Source organism: Diaporthe amygdali (genome assembly GCF_026229845.1).
Source record: "Diaporthe amygdali strain CAA958 chromosome Unknown NODE_6_length_1560011_cov_65_102424, whole genome shotgun sequence".
Lineage (NCBI taxonomy): Eukaryota > Fungi > Ascomycota > Sordariomycetes > Diaporthales > Diaporthaceae > Diaporthe > Diaporthe amygdali.
This window is the reverse complement of record NW_026517026.1, coordinates 1,120,100-1,137,034: the sequence shown is the minus strand read 5'-3', so window position 1 is coordinate 1,137,034 and position 16,935 is coordinate 1,120,100. Positions and strand designations below refer to the sequence as shown.

The window sequence follows — 16,935 nt, the reverse complement described above, 5'->3', positions numbered from 1 at the left end:
CAGGGTAAATATCTTGATAGACTGTGATCTGGGATGGTCCTTGCGACCTCCAAGCCCTGGAAAAGGTGCGTGGTGGCCGTGAGTCTCATGGGTTGACCACTCCGTTGTGAGTGTGTAGGAGAATATGGATCTTGATAGATTTTAGTGAGGCGCCATTGTTTTGACGAAACACGCCCAGGAAGTGTTGTCTACCACGTGAGCAAGCTCTCTGATGCTGCCGTCTGACTAGGCTCCTAGGAGATCGAGCACGTAATGGGGTCTGTCGGTGAACGGCAGTTGGTAGGCCACCTATATCTGATGGGAGAAAAGTCTGGAGCTGGATAATACTTTCTCAGCCCGCGATTGAAAAACATCGTTTCTGCCGTTGCGTTCGTGAGGAAGAAAGTGCTAGCCTTGGAAAATCTAGCCTCAAGTTCCAGAATTCCCGAATGTGTACCGCTTGCCAGGCGTGTAAGCCACGACAACATCATGTCACCATCAGCAACGTATTCTGTTGGAGGTATGCCATGGGGGATGCTTTGGATTGCGATTCCAAGATAGCAGGTTGTGACAGAGGGCTCTAGGTCGGGTCGGTCTAGACATATGCGAACGTTTGGGATCCCGCGAAGCAGTACAAGTCGGTTCAAATGTAAATAAGGCCTTGTATGAACTTCAAATTGCTAGTCTTGTGCTGTCTATCATGTCTAGGAAACCAAAAGGCTGGTTGCTTGAGCCAGACGCACCTTTCCAAGCAAAGGCACGTTTCTGGCATGTTTCAACTCTAAGAGCTCAGATGGAACTACAAATGCAGGAGGCCGCTCTCGTCAATCTCGCCCCTCCTTCGACCAGTGGGAATCGCCTCAGCTACACCTCTTCCCACGCCGAAAGTTGCCCAGGAGGTTGCCCAGGCCCGGCACGTGGCCCAGGTCCTTGAACCCCTTCCCGGAACACTCGCGCTCCCCGATCTCGATGACGGCGCCGACGATGTCCTTATTGATCTCCTCGGACACGACGCTGTCGCCCTTGTAGGCGGGGTGGCCGGCGACGAGGTGGCGGATCCACTTGGCCGCGGTCCAGAGCTCGCCGCTCGCGCGCCGGCGGATCAGGTCGAGGTAGGTGGCCAGCTCGCAGCGGGTGGCGACGTCGACGTTGACGCTGTCCAGGTAGCTCTCGACGAGGGGGATCAGCCCCGGGAAGCTCTCGCCGGCGTCCAGGCCGTCGTCGTCGTCGTCGTCGATGGGGTTCGCGCCGCCGTTCGCCGCGTCCGTGCCGTTGATGATCTCGTTGACGCTCATGAGGCGGTACTCGTCCTCGACGGGGCCCAGCGGCGTGGGCGGCCTGCTGATGCCGCCGCCGTTGGGGGTGTTGGCGCCGCTGGCGCGCGGCGAGCGCGACGTGAAGGGGTTCTTGCGGAAGTAGAACCTCTCGTTGAGGGTGGCGTCGCGGCGGTGGGCCGTCTCCATGTTCTCGTCGACTTTGACGATGGGGATGTAGAAGTTGAGGTCGAAGGACAGGATGGCGCGGGTGATGAGCACGATGAAGACGGCGAAGGCGGCGTTCTCAAAATCCGTGACCTGGATCTCCATGGGGCGGAATTCGACGCGCCACCCGATGTTGTTGTCGGCCGGCGGCGGCTTGAAGCGCATGTGCTGCCAGTTGGTCGACTGGATGTTCTCGAAGTGGTCCGTCTTGCTCATGTCTAGGCTCTCGAGGTCCTCCTTGAAGATGACGATGGGGTCCCGGATGAACAGGTGCGCGAAGTGCGTGGCCAGCCTGTCGTCCATGCCGCCGTCGAGGAGCTTTTGCTTGATGGACTCGTCGATGACGAGGTCCGGGTCAAAGTACTCAGGCCGGAGACGCGAGTCGGTAGAAATATATGTTGAGTTTGAGGCGTATCGGGATTTGGGAATGCGCCAACGATCATTTTGTAGAGGCTTGAGAAGTCAGCTGGGTTCAGTTCAAGACATGGCAGGAGTGAGGGAAGTCAAAACATACCTTCTCGCCCAGCTCCTCAGGTGTCCGGTCATCGACGGCCCGGCTGATCTGGTTCCAACGGACGTCTGTGTCTGCCAGGAAGCCCTTATAAATGGGGGTTGCTGCTGTCAAGGCCAGCAGGATGGGCCCAAGCGGACTCAGCTGGTCGTACATTTTCCTGCCTTCGGTGATGTTCTTGGCTTGGAAGGTGATCTGCAGACAACAACTACCCATGCCAAAGGCCATGGCGTCCATGTGAATAAAGTTGTCTGGGGCGGCACCATTCCTCACGTCGTCGTCCTCTGGCCAGTTGTGAAGATCGTAATCCACGGTAGGGTCTTTCCACGGCCAGGGCGTGTTCTTATCCTTAAAGACCGGCACATTCACCTGGACCTTCCTGCCTCGTCGCCAGCGGATGTTGGCAGCCAAAGTCGGGAAGCGGATATGGGGGTTGGCGATCTCGTCAGGCACGAACTGCGAGCGCAGCTTTGGCCCAGAGACTGGGTAGTGTGGCGTGGTGAAGACCCCAGGACTGCCTATTCTGGGGAACGTCGTGAGAGTGATGGGAAACTCGTCTGGCCTCATATGATCCTTGGCGATGGCTCGTCTGAGGATCATGTCTGGTTCCACCTTGAGAAGTTCCCTAAATTCAATTCCCCATGGCTTCCCAGGCGTGGCTTCCAGCATGAATCTTCCGAACTCGGGATGGAATACGGGAAGGGGCTCATTTGCACTGGTCTCTGGTTTAGCTGAGAGCTCGTAGAGGGCGGGAAGGTGAGGATCCGGGATTACCTTGCTCCAGCTACATCTTGGAGGGCTGGTACACAACCACCCTTCGCCGTGAGCTTTGTGTCAGAAGCCAGGGCTTCAAGAATGTCTGCCTGCCTCAGGGAGAGAAGAACGCGCGGATCATCTTTTGAGTGTGTTACCACAAGATACTCGACCTATCGAGCCCGGCATCAGTCAGAGCTTGTCGTCGTGTGGGACCAGAGGTGGTGGTTTGGGGATGGTACCTCGTCGCCCCAAAGCATGGCGTCTGACTCTTTCCCTTTAGCCTTGTTCCATATTTCCAAAAGTTGCTAGTCTGACGGTCAACAACCTTCTCAAAAGACTCATGTATGGCCAGGAAAGCGAATCTCACCTTGATGCCCCATTCGCGGACCTGATCGGCATTTTGCTTGGCTTCTGGCCAATCCAGGGGCGTGCCGAGAGCTCTTCAAGGGCCAGTGTGAGCAAGGATATTGTGAGACCAGATTCTGGAGAGAATTGTTGGATTTGGACATACAATAAACCCATTGTGAGTGAATGAATGACTGCAAGGCTCGTCCGCTGGCGATGATGAGAAAGGCGTCCGACCAATCTCTGGGAGCGCTTCTAGCGTCTAGGATACCGATGATATCCGAAGTTGGCCCGAGTGACCTCACAGCATGATCCGCTGAAGTTTTTGACGGCGACTGAAACGATATCTAAGAAGGGGTTAGGATGCACTGCACTCTCACAACGGGCATGAGACTGACGAGAGGGATTTGGTACCAGGCTAGGATATAAGAAGCCTCAAGAGATGACCGAGAAGGGTCTATGCTGGAGAGACGATCTGCAGGTTTGCCGGACTCCACTGCAGCTTGGGTGCATCGACGTCGGTGGTGCGCCGCGCTTAGTACGCCTCGTGCGGGCAGGGTTAGATAGTGACAGGATGGTTGCGCAATATCCCTGGACGGCGACTGGGCGAGTATTGATCAAGCGAAGTGGGCGTGATGCTCCACGCCGCGCTCTATGAGAGTGTATACGTAATAATAAGCCAGGAATGGAATCTACCTAGGTATCAGATGGAGGCGGAAAGCGGGAGGTAGGGGAAAAAAACCCATCAAAGACGGAACGGGAACCGGAGTTTGGATTTAGGATGCGGACGACTCATGGAAAACACACCAGCACCTTGCTGATCAGTCGGCCGGGACCGCAATTGACCTAGGCGTCTAGTCTGCTTAGACCACACGGCTGAAGTAGGGTTCGAGATTTGACGAGTTTTCCCTTGTGTCCCTTTCTCTCTGTCTCTCTCTCCACCTCCAAAAAAGAGGAGTGAGTCGCGGGCGATGCACCTTAAGACCATCCTCTTTAAGTGGGCCCATCTGCCGACGAATCGTGCATATCGTGCATATTTATACAGCACCGTTCTGCGTCTGCGCAAAAGGCGCATCCTGCTTAGAAATCGATGGGCCTTGATCGGACAAGAAGTCTCTTCCTTGCAATTCCGTTACATTCCTAGATCACCCTGAATTTCTCTGCTAGCTGTCATCAATCGCCTGGTAATTCTTTCAGTCTCTGCCTACCTTGCTTAATTAGGCCCGGTAATAGATTCCAACGGCCAATTTGCCTAGACATCAAGTACGGGAACAGGTCTCCTAACCCTGATCTGGCTCGATGCGAAGGGGGTGTGGTGGGTGGGTGTAAAAGGGACAGAAGGGAGAGTAGTCACTCTACTGCAATGTCTAAGTGCATGTTGATAGTCTACCTAGAACAGTTATTAACAGACGTCATTCTCGGAACATGAGGCTGAATGAGTATTGAATTTCTCATCACCTAGAGGCATCGGCTCTTGCCACTACCATACTCACAGCCTCGCAGCAGGACTGGAGATTCCAATAGCAGCTACCTGGGTAGCATTTGGAACTGTCCCACCTCGCCTCGCCCAGACTCCCCTCTGTCAAACCAACCCCAACTTGCTGCATTTCCACTGCAGTCTGCCTTCTACGGCTACCTCTCTTCTCTATCTTGGGAGCTCTGCACCACCGATTCTTCGTGCTTGTCAGTGTAAGATCAAACCTTGTCTTTCGCAAAAGCCTGCGCTGTGCTTTGAGCAGTCTCCTATCGGGGCCGTTGATCGACACACTGGACGATCTCTTATACAGAAAATAAGGGCCCACCCAATCTACGACCAGCAGCAGCCTTGGGGGCTTGTGGCCTGAGGCACCAACCGCTTTCTGCCCTCTTTGCCGCGACCAGGCAGTCAGTCACTCTGTGACGCGACGCGACCTGTGGACCCACAACACTTTACAGTGGCAGCCGTAGCGGCCAGACGCTAAGCTAAGGCAGGCACTGGCAGGGAGCTCCTACTTACTGCAAGTCTCACCTCGTCCTCGCCCTCGTCCTTGTCGCCAACAATCTTTCCTTGCGACGGTCTCCCCTTCCACCCCCATCGCAGCAACACCTGCTGCTCGATCCATCTTCTGACACCTGCACCCATCGCGACATCAGCAATCGCGAGCAGTCACCATGTCGGAGGCCATCAAGATCGACAACAAGCTCTTTCAGGAGCGCGTCTCCCACTTCGTCAATGCCTGGAAGGCCGACAAGCGATCTGGAGATGCCCTCTTCGGAGGCGCCTCCTCCATTGTCATCATGATGGGCAAGATGGAGGAGGCCCAGGGCTTCCAAAAGAACAATGCTATGCACGTACGTCTGCTGCCATTCCCCCTCATCCTTCCCGCCACCTGCCCTCCGTTCTAGCCGTGCCAAGCTAACCTTTGCCGTTCCGTAGTTCTGGCTGCTAGGCTACGAGTTCCCCACCACCCTGATGCTCTTCACCACCGAAACCCTGTACATCCTGACCACCCAGAAGAAAGGTGCGCTTCCCCTGTTAGCCATCGAGTCAACGAATGACCGAGCGAGACCTGACCACAGACAATAGCCAAATATCTCGACCAGATCAAGGGCGACAAATTCCCTGTGGAGGTGCTCGTACGGGGCAAGGATGCCGAGGAGAACAAGAAGCTCTTCGTCAAGGTCGCCGAGATCATCAAGAAGGCTGGCGTAAGTTCTGGCCCATCTAGAATCATTAGTGACATTGGCTGATAGCAGTCGTCTCACAGAACAAAGTCGGCGTCATCTCCAAGGATGCCTCCAAAGGCCCCTTTGTCGACGAGTGGAAAGCGGTGTTGGCCGAGGAATGCAAGGATGTAGACGAGGTCGACATCACCGCTGCCCTTTCTACGGCTGCCTTCTCGACCAAAGACGAGGCCGAGCTCCGTGCAGTTAGAAACTCATCGAAGGCTTGCGTCGCGCTGATGCACTCTTACTTCCTGGACGAGATGTCCACTATACTCGACCAAGAGAAGAAAGTCAAACACCGAGTTCTGGCCGACAAGGTGGACGGGAAGCTCGATGACGAGAAGTTCTGGAAGACAGTGAAGCTGCCAACATCGGGCAAGCTTGCGTCAGACTTTGATCCTACCCAACTGGACTGGACCATAGGCCCAGTCGTCTACAGCGGTGGGAAATTCGACCTCAAGATGCAAGTGGAATCCAGCGAGGAAAACCTTCATCCCGGCGTCATCGTTGCCGGTATGGGCCTTAGATACAGGTCCTACTGCTCCAGTATCGCCCGGACATACATGGTGGACCCGAACAAGACGCAAGAGTCTAACTACAAATTCCTTCTCACGGTCCACAACTTGATTTTGAAAGAGATTCGAGACGGAGCCGTGGCGAAGGATGTCTACAACAAGGCCCTCAGTTACGTCAAGAGCAAGAAGCCAGAGTTGGAGAAGCACTTTGTCAAGAATGTCGGATTTGGCATTGGCCTCGAGAACAAGGACCCAACTCTCGTCTTGAATGGCAAGAATGCTCGTACCCTGAAGGATGGAATGACACTCTGCGTTTCCACTGGCTTCCAGGATCTCGAGAACCCTCAGCCTCAGGACAAGAATAGCAAGATCTACTCCTTGATTGTGACAGACACCATTCGTGTCACCGGCGAAGGGACCGTCAATTTCACCGGGGAGGCAGCTGCTGATCCCGACTCCACGTCGTTCTTTTTCAAGGATGATGAGGAGCAGCAACCGGCACCTAAAAAGGAGAAGAAAGACTCACGTGTCGGCGCCGTCGCTGCCAAGAATATCACCAGCTCTCGTCTACGGTCAGGCCGCGGCCACGACAAAGACGAAGAGGCTGAGAACAGGCGCAAGGAACATCAGAAGGAATTGGCAGCCAAGAAGCAAAAGGAGGGCCTGGCGCGCTTCGCCGAGGCCACAAGTGACCCGAACGGCGGCGAGGCCAAGAAGTTCAAGCGCTTTGAGTCCTACAAGCGTGACAACCAATTCCCACCCAAGGTTCGCGACATGGGCATTGTTGTCGACCAGAAGAACTCGACCGTCATTCTGCCCGTGATGGGTCGCCCGGTCCCATTCCATATCCAGACAATCAAGAACGCGAGCAAGAGCGACGAGGGCGAATGGTCTTTCCTTCGGATCAACTTCCTGTCGCCTGGACAAGGAGTCGGCCGAAAAGACGATCAGCCTTTCGAGGATGCGTCCGCCCACTTTGTTCGAAGTCTCACCTTCCGTTCGACGGATGGCGACCGATACACAGAGATAGCGAACCAGATCTCCAACATGAAGCGAGATCTGACCAAGAAGGAGCAGGAGAAGAAAGACATGGAGGATGTTGTCGAGCAGGACAAGCTCGTCGAGATTAGAAGTAGGCCCACCCGTCCTGCCAAAGTTGACGTATATATGCTAACATTTCTACAGACCGTCGCCCGGCCGTCTTGGATAATGTCTTCTTGCGACCGGCAATGGAGGGCAAGCGTGTTCCTGGCAAGGTCGAGATACACCAGAACGGTATCCGATACCAGTCGCCGCTCAACCCACACCAGAGAGTCGACATTCTCTTCTCCAACGTTCGCCATCTTTTCTTCCAGCCCTGCGAGCACGAGCTTATTGTTATTATCCATATCTATCTCAAGGACCCGATCATCGTTGGCAACAAGAAGAAGACAAGGGATGTCCAGTTCTACCGGGAGGCTACTGACATTCAATTCGACGAGACGGGCAATCGCAAGCGCAAGTACCGATATGGTGACGAAGACGAGTTTGAGGCAGAACAGGAGGAGCGCCGCCGACGTGCGGAGCTCGACCGTCTGTTCAAGGGCTTCGCTGAGAAGATTGCCGAGGCCGGCCGGAATGAGAGCATCGAAGTCGACATGCCCATAAGGGATCTTGGATTCCATGGCGTTCCATTCCGCAGCAACGTCTACATCCAGCCAACCACGGAATGTCTGATCCAGCTTACTGAGCCACCGTTTATGGTCATCACTTTGGAAGATATCGAGGTCGCACATCTTGAGCGAGTTCAATTCGGTCTCAAGAATTTTGATCTTGTTTTCATTTTCAAGGACTTTACAAGACCGCCTTACCATATCAACACGATCCCAGTGGAATCGCTGGAGGACGTCAAGGACTTCCTCGACTCCTCAGACATTGCATACAACGAGGGTCCGTTGAACCTGAACTGGCCTACCATCATGAAGACGGTCACCGCCGACACGCACCAATTCTTCGCCGATGGTGGCTGGTCGTTCCTTGCAAATGACAGCGACGATGAAGATGGCGACGAGGAGGAGGAGCAGGAAAGCAACTTCGAGATCAGTGACAGCGAGCTTGAGGATGCTTCCGAGTCCAGCGAGGAGGACTCAGATTTCGACTCCAACGCTTCCGCGGACGCCAGCGATGAGGAGGCCAGCGAAGAGGACGAGGGCGAGGATTGGGATGAATTGGAGCGGAAGGCCAAGAAGCGAGACCGCGAGGCGGCTGCTGAGGAGGAGGAAACACGCGGCAAGAAGTCGAAGAAGCAGAGACGTTAAGTTGGCAGAACTGGTGTTGACAACAGCGCACCATACGGTCACAGTGGTCTCGGCTGACGCCCACTGTCTACTCCCGACAGTAGTTTCCTGAGGCTAATACCGATGTTGACTTGGTTTTGATGATGGCACTTAAGAGACTGTCATTTCGAGTTTGTAGGAATACGGGAGAGCTCATCCGCAACGTGGCGGTCTTTCAAAGAGAATTCTACTGTTCATTGTGACTTGGAGATGATATCTTGGGCTTGCACTTTGAAAAGGGGTGGGATGAACTTCATGGGCTTGCAGTTTGAGGAAAGGAAGGAGAAATCACGATGACAGTGTTCTTTGGCAGTAGGTAGTCTAATTCGAGAACAATATTCGAGTTGTCCTTCCCAGTGTCTTCCACGCAGTAAGGCTTTGGCGGCATAGCTTCGTCGGGCTGAAAGCCCACCCCCGCCCAAAGATTGGCGACTATCATGTTGGTATCCATGACCAGACCTGTAGCTAGTACTTTTCTCCCACCTTCAAGGCCCATCTCGGCTCTGCAACACCTGCAGGAGTGGCATGACTGAATCCAAGAATTAAGGCGTGGCTGATGTGGGTGGCGGGAGAACAATTGCTGATTAAGCAGAGGCGTCATTGAATCCATAGACATGAGAATCGTCACTGCCAACATGTAATTTCGCCCACTTTTGCACTTGATCGTGCCGTTGAATAGGTAAAATCTGTTTCGCATACGGAATGTTGCAATGCTTCACCTGAGACTGGTAAAGGATGAGCAGCGAGTTCCGGCGAATCAAAGCCCCCACGTCACTGTTGTCTGACTGATAGGTAGGCACACAGAGCTCGATCTTCTCGATGTCAGGACCAGCATTGAGATAGGAGCCCAACCCTTCACGGTCAGCCAACACTGTGCCTACATGAGCTGGGATTCAGGATCAAACTTTCCATTTATGGAAGAACAGCTGTAATATCATCTGGAAAGATGGCTCCACCATCGGTTAGTTACAGTCCCTGCGAAGCAAACGAAGACCAGATGGGCGGCGACTCGGCTAACTGATGCTCAGACACCAGCCCAATCGCGCTTCTTGCATCCCAAGAAGAAGACCCAGGTACCCCAGGCAGAGAGGCAGGTGCCTCTGTCTCTGCACAACGGCCCACGCCAATTTGCGTCGACCCCACGGTTTAACACTTCCGCAACGCCTAGGCCGCTTTCTCATCAGCCACCACCCTTTTCAACCCCGGTGCCATCCTCGGCTAGGCCCCGACCCACGCCTCATGAGACCCTGAGCGACGTGATAGACACCTCGCCTATCTCGCCAGATGAGCCAGGAAATGATGGAGAGGACCGCATTCGTCTCGATGAGTCCATAGAAATCGACTCGCCGTCGGCCTCTAGGACACCGTCCCGCCAGTTCCAGACTAGCAGGCCAGCGAAGCGTCGGCGAGTCTCCCTGTCCCCAGAGATAGAAGCGAGCCCTGATGCCGACCAACTCGATGTGTTCATGGAGGATGACGAGCAAGCCGAGATCTCGAGCACGCCCGTCCTCGACGACAGGATCGCTGTCCAGTCTTCTTTCGACCAGGGGGCGTATGCGGCTGGCTCTCGGCCGCAGTCGCCCCGGTCGGCGGACGAACAGGCCCCTCGAAATCCAACATTTCAGAGCGCACCGCGCTTCAAGGCATCTGAAACCACCACAGAAACTCAGCATCGGCCCCTGCCGGAGGCTTTCTCCCCCCAGCGCCGTGGTGCCAAGTACGTTGCCGGCGGCCTCGCCGCCGAGGTACGCGACTGGCTGGTTCAGGTCAAAGGGGCCTCTGAGTATGACAGACCTACCGGGTCTAGCATCGATGTTGTTGTCGATGAGGCCATGTCAGCCCCTGGGATGCACGTCATTGCTGCTCGACTGCCCGATGCTGGGAACGAGAGTGATGCTGTTCCTGGGAAGGTCATACTTGCAGGTGATGGCCGTGTGGCTGAACTTCGTGGGAAGAGCATCGTGAGACGCAGCGGTGTGGTCTCGATGTCTCAACCGATGTGGGACATTTCTCTGGGTGACCTCGGCCAATTTGCAGTGGCTTGCGACTGGGAGGCAAGAGGAACGTGACGTTAACATTGTGGGCCGGTCAATGCTCTCGTGGATGGCAAGGAAGGTCCAAATCTGGTGCCCTGCACCGTTCATGAGGCAACTCTCGCGCAGAGGAAGGTGCGTGTTGAGTTGGTTGACCAGTCGTCCTCAGTCCTCGAGGCTTCTTCGTCATGGAGGAAGGACATCAGTGATGTTGCTACATGATACTGATATCCACATTATTCGAGTGATGATCGCTCATCCACATTTATGAACTCACCAGAAACAAGTCACCTACACGCCTAGAACACGACGCCCACAGTCTTTCCAACAGTTTGACAACATGAGCAAAGCATATCGCGATGACGAAGCTGAATGCTGTGATGAATACGAGCGTCTGGAGAAGCTCCTACGACAGACACTCACACTTGCCGGCGAGATCGTCGAGAGCAAGGGGCGTCCTCTACCAGGCGAATGCATAGCCCTACGAAAGAGGGCAATTTCCGACCCTACTGGAGCAAGGCCGCACGACATTCGCAGTAGCTTGCTCAAAAGAAGAAATGATCTGGTTGACGACGAGAGCGAAGACAGTCAAAGCACAAGCCCAAGTCCGGCATCCTCGGTCCAGGAACCGTTTTCACCCGCATCTCTCGCAGTCAGCCTTGATGCTGTTGTGGAGCAAGGAGGGAGAACTCAGAATGACCTGTGTGTCCTTGACAACGCGTCAAATACTTCTGTTGCCGCCCTTCTGGCGGAACCAACAAGCAATAGAAGCAGCATTTTATCAACTGACGAGACCCAGCGAGGCTTAATAGTACAGACTTTCCCGCCTCAAAATTCTGCCGACGACAAATCGCCGAAAAAACTGCATCGCCCATCTCTCCCACAAAAGAATACCAGCATGATCGTACACAGTGGTCAGGAGTCGCTAGTGGAGCCATTGATGGAACCTTTTGCGCCACAGCAGCTTATAGAAAACCCAAGGAATGAGCGGCTGGGAAGACGCAGCACACCTATCCATGTGTCACCGCAGGGCTCGCCCACTGGTTTCAGGACCCCAAAATCCCACCCAAACTCCGATCCCGCACTGAAGAGACCGCAGAAGATCAAAGGACAGAGCCTGGAAGGGGACAACATGGCAGCGAACCAGTCTCGACCTCCCAAGTGGCATGTCAAGATCCTTCCCGTCGCCTCCGCTCGAAAAGCCGGCGACTCTGCACACCCGGCGCCCGCTCTAGTGAAATTCGAGGTGGTCTTCCCCCTTAGAGCCTTCGCTGAAAGCAACGCCACGTCCTCACCGGCATACAACAGTGAGCCTTCGTACATAATCATCGGTCGGGTGCCACTTGACCATTCCCCAGAAAGCCCCGGTTCCAGCGCCGAGGAAGAAGCCGCCCCTGCTGCTCATGAGAAGTCGCTGCAGGAGGTCATCGATGAGTGGGAGTGCGATGCTGAGGCACCAGGAGTCAAGGAGAAAAGATAATGAACTCAATTCTGTATCTCGAGCACCGTGTCTAACAATACCTAATGACAAATGAAGCATCGATCCACGCAGCCGTACCATTTTCATACAAGAGACACGATGTGTAGTGTGCCACTATCACGAACCGCGGATGTCTCTATGGTCTACTCTACCTCAAGCTCCAGCTCCAGCTAGAGCCCCACGCAGTCCCAGCCCGTCCCCGGACATGCCCGTCCCGCTCAGTCAAGCAACCTAGCCAGGCCCAGCCCGTCGAAAAGCGGCACCAGGAACGCCTCGAGCCGCGGCTCGGCCACGAGCTTGTCGTTGAACTCGTGCAGCGCCACGCAGAAGTCCCTGGTGCGCTGCTCGCCGTGCCGCGCCACCTCCTCGGCGTAGTGCGGGTTCGACATGGTGGTGTCCGCGACGATGCCGCGCCGCAGCACGTTGTCCGCCACGATCAGCCCGCCGGGCTTGAGCAGCCGCCCCGGGCTGCCCGGCTTCGACTTGGAGAGGATCAGGTCCAGGTACTTTGGGTACGCGTCCTTGTTGGCGTCGAGGAAGATAATGTCGAAGGGCTCTGAGGGTGCCAGGGAAGCGAGGCTTGGGTTTGACTGTTAGTATCTTCAGGCGGGGACTTGGGTAATGTTGACCTGGGCACACGTACGATTCCACGGCATCACCCAGCTTGACGTCGACGTTCTCCACGCCGTTGTCCTTGAAGGCCTTGCCCGCGATGTCGGCGTACTTCTCACTGAGTTCAAGCCCGACGACCTCACCCTCCTTACCGACCGCATGGGACCAGACCATGGCGCTGAAACCGATGTACACTCCGAGTTCAAGAACTATATATATATTTATCTGGTCAGTTGTCTAGAACTTGTACTTGGAATAGCTATCACCTTATAGAGGTTAATGGGAGATGGAGCTGAACCTACCTCGTTTGGCACCCACGAGCCTCGCCAGAAATACCAGGGATTGTGCCTCATAAGTGCTAATCAGGTAACCCGGAGTCTCCGTGCTGTTGCAGCCCCACTCATGATATTTGACTAGCCAGTCCGGTAGAGCAGTCGACTTGGATATGGAATCTGAATACAAGGCTTTTCGTTAGCTATTTGTTGTACTAAAATTCCTTGTCAAGTCGTGAGTCTAACTTACAGTCCAGTACCTTGGCCGACGTCTCAGGGTTTGGGTAGAGCTTTGCCACGTTCTCCTGCATCTTGGCTACCCTTATGATATATGCCTGACTGAAGTTGTGATGATTGTGATATTTGCTGCTGCTTTTACTTTTTTTGGTTGGCTGAACCGGGCGGCTTAGTTACTGTTATATATACAGCTACTGCACTCAGGACAGATATGAGATGTTTCGATTATTATATAAAACGGCCGCCGTTCTTCAGTCTGAGTCACACAGGACATTGATCCAGAGGCTCCCAAGAAGAAGAAGAATGCCGTCACCGCCCATCGATACCCAACAGCAGGTCGCGGAGATCCGAGACACCAAGTGTTTCCACAAAGGCAAACACGCCCACAACACGAGAACACTTGCCGAACTAACGAGCATCTATGGGCGGCGCGGTGCGGCCCCCCAGCCCGCGGGGTTCGTGGACCGCGACCCCTTGTCCGCCGCCAGCGGCTCCTCCTCCGAGCTTGTCTCCGAGGACCCATTGCGGGGCCGAAGCGGGTTGTGAGTCGTGGCTTGGCCTCCCTCCACTCGGGAAGCGTGTGCGGGCACCATCCCGGAACATCTGGACCGAGACTGCTGGCGGAATTACGAGGGGATGCTTACGCCATCATCGTTATGGATAAAATGTGAGGTGATTCCGAGGGAAACGATTCGGGGCCGAGTCTTGGCGAGGACATGTAATATCAAACCGTTGGCGGCGATGCAACGTCGGAACGAGCTGATGGCCGGCCCTATTGCTTGGCCAAGCTGCGCAACGAAGCCGTGCAGTAATCTTATCTGATCAGATCGCACAGAATCTGTCACAATATGAATGCCGAGTGTACACAAACTGTGGAGACATGTGTTTGTCCTTTCCGTTCTTCAAGCAATCGCTGTTCAATACATATATTTCCCACCGGGATCACCAACTGCTCACTTCACTATCGCTTCTGCTTATACGCTTTAGACATTATCTCAGCGTAAATACGCTCGCTCACAACTCTCCATGCGGATCGCAAACGACCCACACTTCACAGAACGAATGGCAAAGGTGAGTCGAGGGCCCTGCTAGCGTGCGTGAGGTGGAAATAAAAGTATAAGGTCAGCCCACCAAAACTGGCCCGGAAAACCATCGAGAAAAATGCATAAGAGCCAGTACAAGACCACAGGCCTTGGTACGCCAAAACGCAACAGCTCTTGGAGTCGTCAGCATGTGCCATCAGACCATGAAAAGTCCAAACGCACCAGCGAGTATCATGACCGTACCGGCAGCCGGCACGACGGACCCAGCCTCCGCCCTTGTGACTGTTGCTGGTGCCACGATACTCCCATTTGCATGGTGATGTAAGCAAGGGTGCTGTCCAGGAGCGCAATGGTGGGTAGGCGCCGAATGAACCTCCGGAGCAGGCACCGAAGGAACTTCCGGAGCAGGCACAGGCAGCACAGGTGGTGGCGTCGGCACGAATGGAGGCTGAGGCGCTGAGTTCTGGGGCGGCGCAGGCGGCTGCTGAATGGTCGGAGGCAACAGCGGTGGTGGAATAACCGCAGGGGCCGGTGGCGGTGCAGCTGGCAGTGGCTGGACATCTGGAGACGGTATAAACGGCGGCGGCGGCGGCGGCGGCGGAGGAGGAGGAGGAGGAGGAGGAGGAGGCGCAGGTGCCACGGGAGGCGCAGGATATACCGGAGGTGGTGCTGGCTGCTGCTCGGGAGGTTCCGGCACTGGGACTAGGGTTGGCTTCTTCCTCTGGCACGAATAACCTTCTGGACAGATACGTGATGGCTTTGATGAGTGAGGCCTGTCGCACTCAGTCCAGCATCCTCGACCGCCAACACAGTGATTAATACAACCAGGAGGAGCAGGCCAGGGCACTTTGGCTTCGCGAATGGCAAGCTTGTCTTCGGTGTAGTCGTCATCCGGCTGGCATGTAAACCCGGCCGGGCAGGTTGCTTCCGGCTCCACAACGGTTGACGTGTGCGTAGGTCTGTAATGCTTTCTCTCGTCGTCATCTGATGGATATGGCCGGACAGTCCCATGCGGGTTTCGCGGAGGATCCCACGGTGTTGGACCCGGCTTCCTGCTGGTGTCGAGAATAATAGACGGGTATGGCCGAGTGAAGCCATGTGGCTTGCGCGGAGGATCCCAAGTCGTAGGAGTGGGCCTCTTGCACGTAAAGTGTGTCTTGTAATCGATTATAGTGGCGATGCATACATCGGGGTCGGTGGTGGTTTCAGTCATCCATTTCTCCTTGGTGATTGTGCGCGTCTTGCCATCGTGGGACACGACCGTAGTTGGCACTGGAATCACGATAGGCTTGGTGATTGTCTCCCGGAGAGTCTCCTTGCGGCAGCATGGGGGATCATGAGAATTGCCACGACACACGCATGACCCTGAGCTCGGCTTGATGTCCACGACGGAGAAGTTCGCGACGAAAGAATGGGAAGGCAAAATATGTGCTGAGTAGAGACTGGAGTGTGGGATAGGCGTGGTGGATGGATGAGAGGAAAAATTGAGCTCCAGAGAAAGGGTGGAGAGCGAGTGATTCGCGATGGGATGATGAGAAGAGTGACTGAGTGCTGTTGGGAGGCTCAAGTGCGAGAAGGTCGCGATGGGTTGGTGGAGAGCTGAACTATGCACCGTTGGCAGGCTGGAGGGCGTGTGGACCATGATGGACGGATGAACAGAAGAATTGTGTACCGAAGGAATACTGGAGGGCGAGATGGCCTCAACGGGCAGATGGGAAGACGAGCTATGTCCGGAGAGACTGGAGTGCTTCAATGGCGAAGGCCATTTTGCCTGACCCAGAGTAGCCAGTGCGGCCACGGCGAGAATTGTAGATGACTTCATGTTAGCTAGCAGTTGGAAGCGAAAACGAGTGGATAAATGTGTATCGTGGTATCAAAACAGCAGTAAAAACTGTTAGATCTGGTGGTGTTGAGCGAAAGTGATGGACAGATCAAGAAGAGAAGAGTCCCAAATTCCTTTGGCCGGAAGAGAAGACTCCATGCTTGTTGACTGCCCAGGTGTCTTTCCGTTGGAGGTTCCTGCCGTTCCTGCTGGGACGTGGATATTCCAGACGGAAGTCGTGATCGAGTTGAGCCGCGGCGTATGCCACTCATCTTCCCACGCTTATTCAATACATGATCAAGGTAGAAAATACACACCACCATGGCGAACACCCAGACTAACCATCCGGGGCTTCAGAACACGCCAATATTGGTCGACGTCCATGACAGCGTCGCCCAAGTTCGTAATTGACATGGTGTGTGTCAATCCCCAGATGGTCTGGCGGCCTGCACTCGCTCAGCGCCTTGTCTGCAAATAATCGCATATCCTGTTGGCCGCTCTTCCCTGTTGTGTCCTTCGCTTGCATAGGCAAGTGTGGTCAAAGACAATTGCCCAGGTACGCTGCAAATGGTGGAAAAGGGGCACCCTGTTTGTTGCCACACGTTCAAGCACCGGGGAGGCCAGTTGAAGGGCTTGCGGTATCAAGAGCCTACTCGACGCAATGGTCAACTTGAAAGTTGGAGAGGGAAGCATTCTAGGAGACTCTTAGATGATAGACGGAGAGAGGTGCATGAAATACCTCCCATGTGACTGTCCTGACAACCAGCTCTGTTCCTCGAGACTTGGCCACCTCTGAGACGGACATTTAGACGATTTGATAGACCAACT

The 16,935-nt window shown here is 54.8% G+C and overlaps 7 protein-coding genes across 7 annotated transcripts; 4 read left to right on the top strand and 3 right to left on the bottom strand.

Moving 5' to 3' along the window:
• Nucleotides 1-839: 839 nt before the first annotated feature.
• J7T55_001101 (glutamate-cysteine ligase) lies at nucleotides 840-3,249 on the bottom strand (the record flags this gene model as incomplete). Its single annotated transcript, XM_053140383.1, has 5 exons — nucleotides 840-1,913; nucleotides 1,975-2,686; nucleotides 2,746-2,897; nucleotides 3,095-3,167; nucleotides 3,239-3,249. The coding sequence occupies 5 exons, from the start codon at nucleotides 3,247-3,249 to the stop codon at nucleotides 840-842; spliced, it is 2,022 nt and encodes a 673-aa protein (XP_052996747.1).
• A 1,974-nt stretch (nucleotides 3,250-5,223) lies between these two features.
• On the top strand, nucleotides 5,224-8,590 carry J7T55_001100 (fact complex subunit spt-16; the record flags this gene model as incomplete). The annotated part of the gene is made up of 5 exons (XM_053140382.1): nucleotides 5,224-5,403; nucleotides 5,489-5,573; nucleotides 5,639-5,760; nucleotides 5,820-7,425; nucleotides 7,479-8,590. The coding sequence occupies 5 exons, from the start codon at nucleotides 5,224-5,226 to the stop codon at nucleotides 8,588-8,590; spliced, it is 3,105 nt and encodes a 1,034-aa protein (XP_052996746.1).
• A 964-nt stretch (nucleotides 8,591-9,554) lies between these two features.
• On the top strand, nucleotides 9,555-10,677 carry J7T55_001099 (uncharacterized protein; the record flags this gene model as incomplete). Its single annotated transcript, XM_053140381.1, has 2 exons — nucleotides 9,555-9,569; nucleotides 9,637-10,677. 2 exons carry the CDS (start codon nucleotides 9,555-9,557, stop codon nucleotides 10,675-10,677), a joined length of 1,056 nt encoding a protein of 351 aa, XP_052996745.1.
• A 304-nt stretch (nucleotides 10,678-10,981) lies between these two features.
• J7T55_001098 (uncharacterized protein) lies at nucleotides 10,982-12,121 on the top strand (the record flags this gene model as incomplete). Its single annotated transcript, XM_053140379.1, has 1 exon — nucleotides 10,982-12,121. One exon carries the CDS (start codon nucleotides 10,982-10,984, stop codon nucleotides 12,119-12,121), a length of 1,140 nt encoding a protein of 379 aa, XP_052996744.1.
• Nucleotides 12,122-12,339: 218 nt separating this feature from the next.
• On the bottom strand, nucleotides 12,340-13,316 carry J7T55_001097 (o-methyltransferase family protein; the record flags this gene model as incomplete). Its single annotated transcript, XM_053140378.1, has 4 exons — nucleotides 12,340-12,700; nucleotides 12,765-12,942; nucleotides 13,036-13,185; nucleotides 13,256-13,316. The coding sequence occupies 4 exons, from the start codon at nucleotides 13,314-13,316 to the stop codon at nucleotides 12,340-12,342; spliced, it is 750 nt and encodes a 249-aa protein (XP_052996743.1).
• Nucleotides 13,317-13,545: 229 nt separating this feature from the next.
• On the top strand, nucleotides 13,546-13,788 carry J7T55_001096 (uncharacterized protein; the record flags this gene model as incomplete). The annotated part of the gene is made up of 1 exon (XM_053140377.1): nucleotides 13,546-13,788. One exon carries the CDS (start codon nucleotides 13,546-13,548, stop codon nucleotides 13,786-13,788), a length of 243 nt encoding a protein of 80 aa, XP_052996742.1.
• Nucleotides 13,789-14,481: 693 nt separating this feature from the next.
• On the bottom strand, nucleotides 14,482-16,107 carry J7T55_001095 (uncharacterized protein; the record flags this gene model as incomplete). The annotated part of the gene is made up of 1 exon (XM_053140376.1): nucleotides 14,482-16,107. One exon carries the CDS (start codon nucleotides 16,105-16,107, stop codon nucleotides 14,482-14,484), a length of 1,626 nt encoding a protein of 541 aa, XP_052996741.1.
• Between the last annotated feature and the right edge of the window lie 828 nt (nucleotides 16,108-16,935).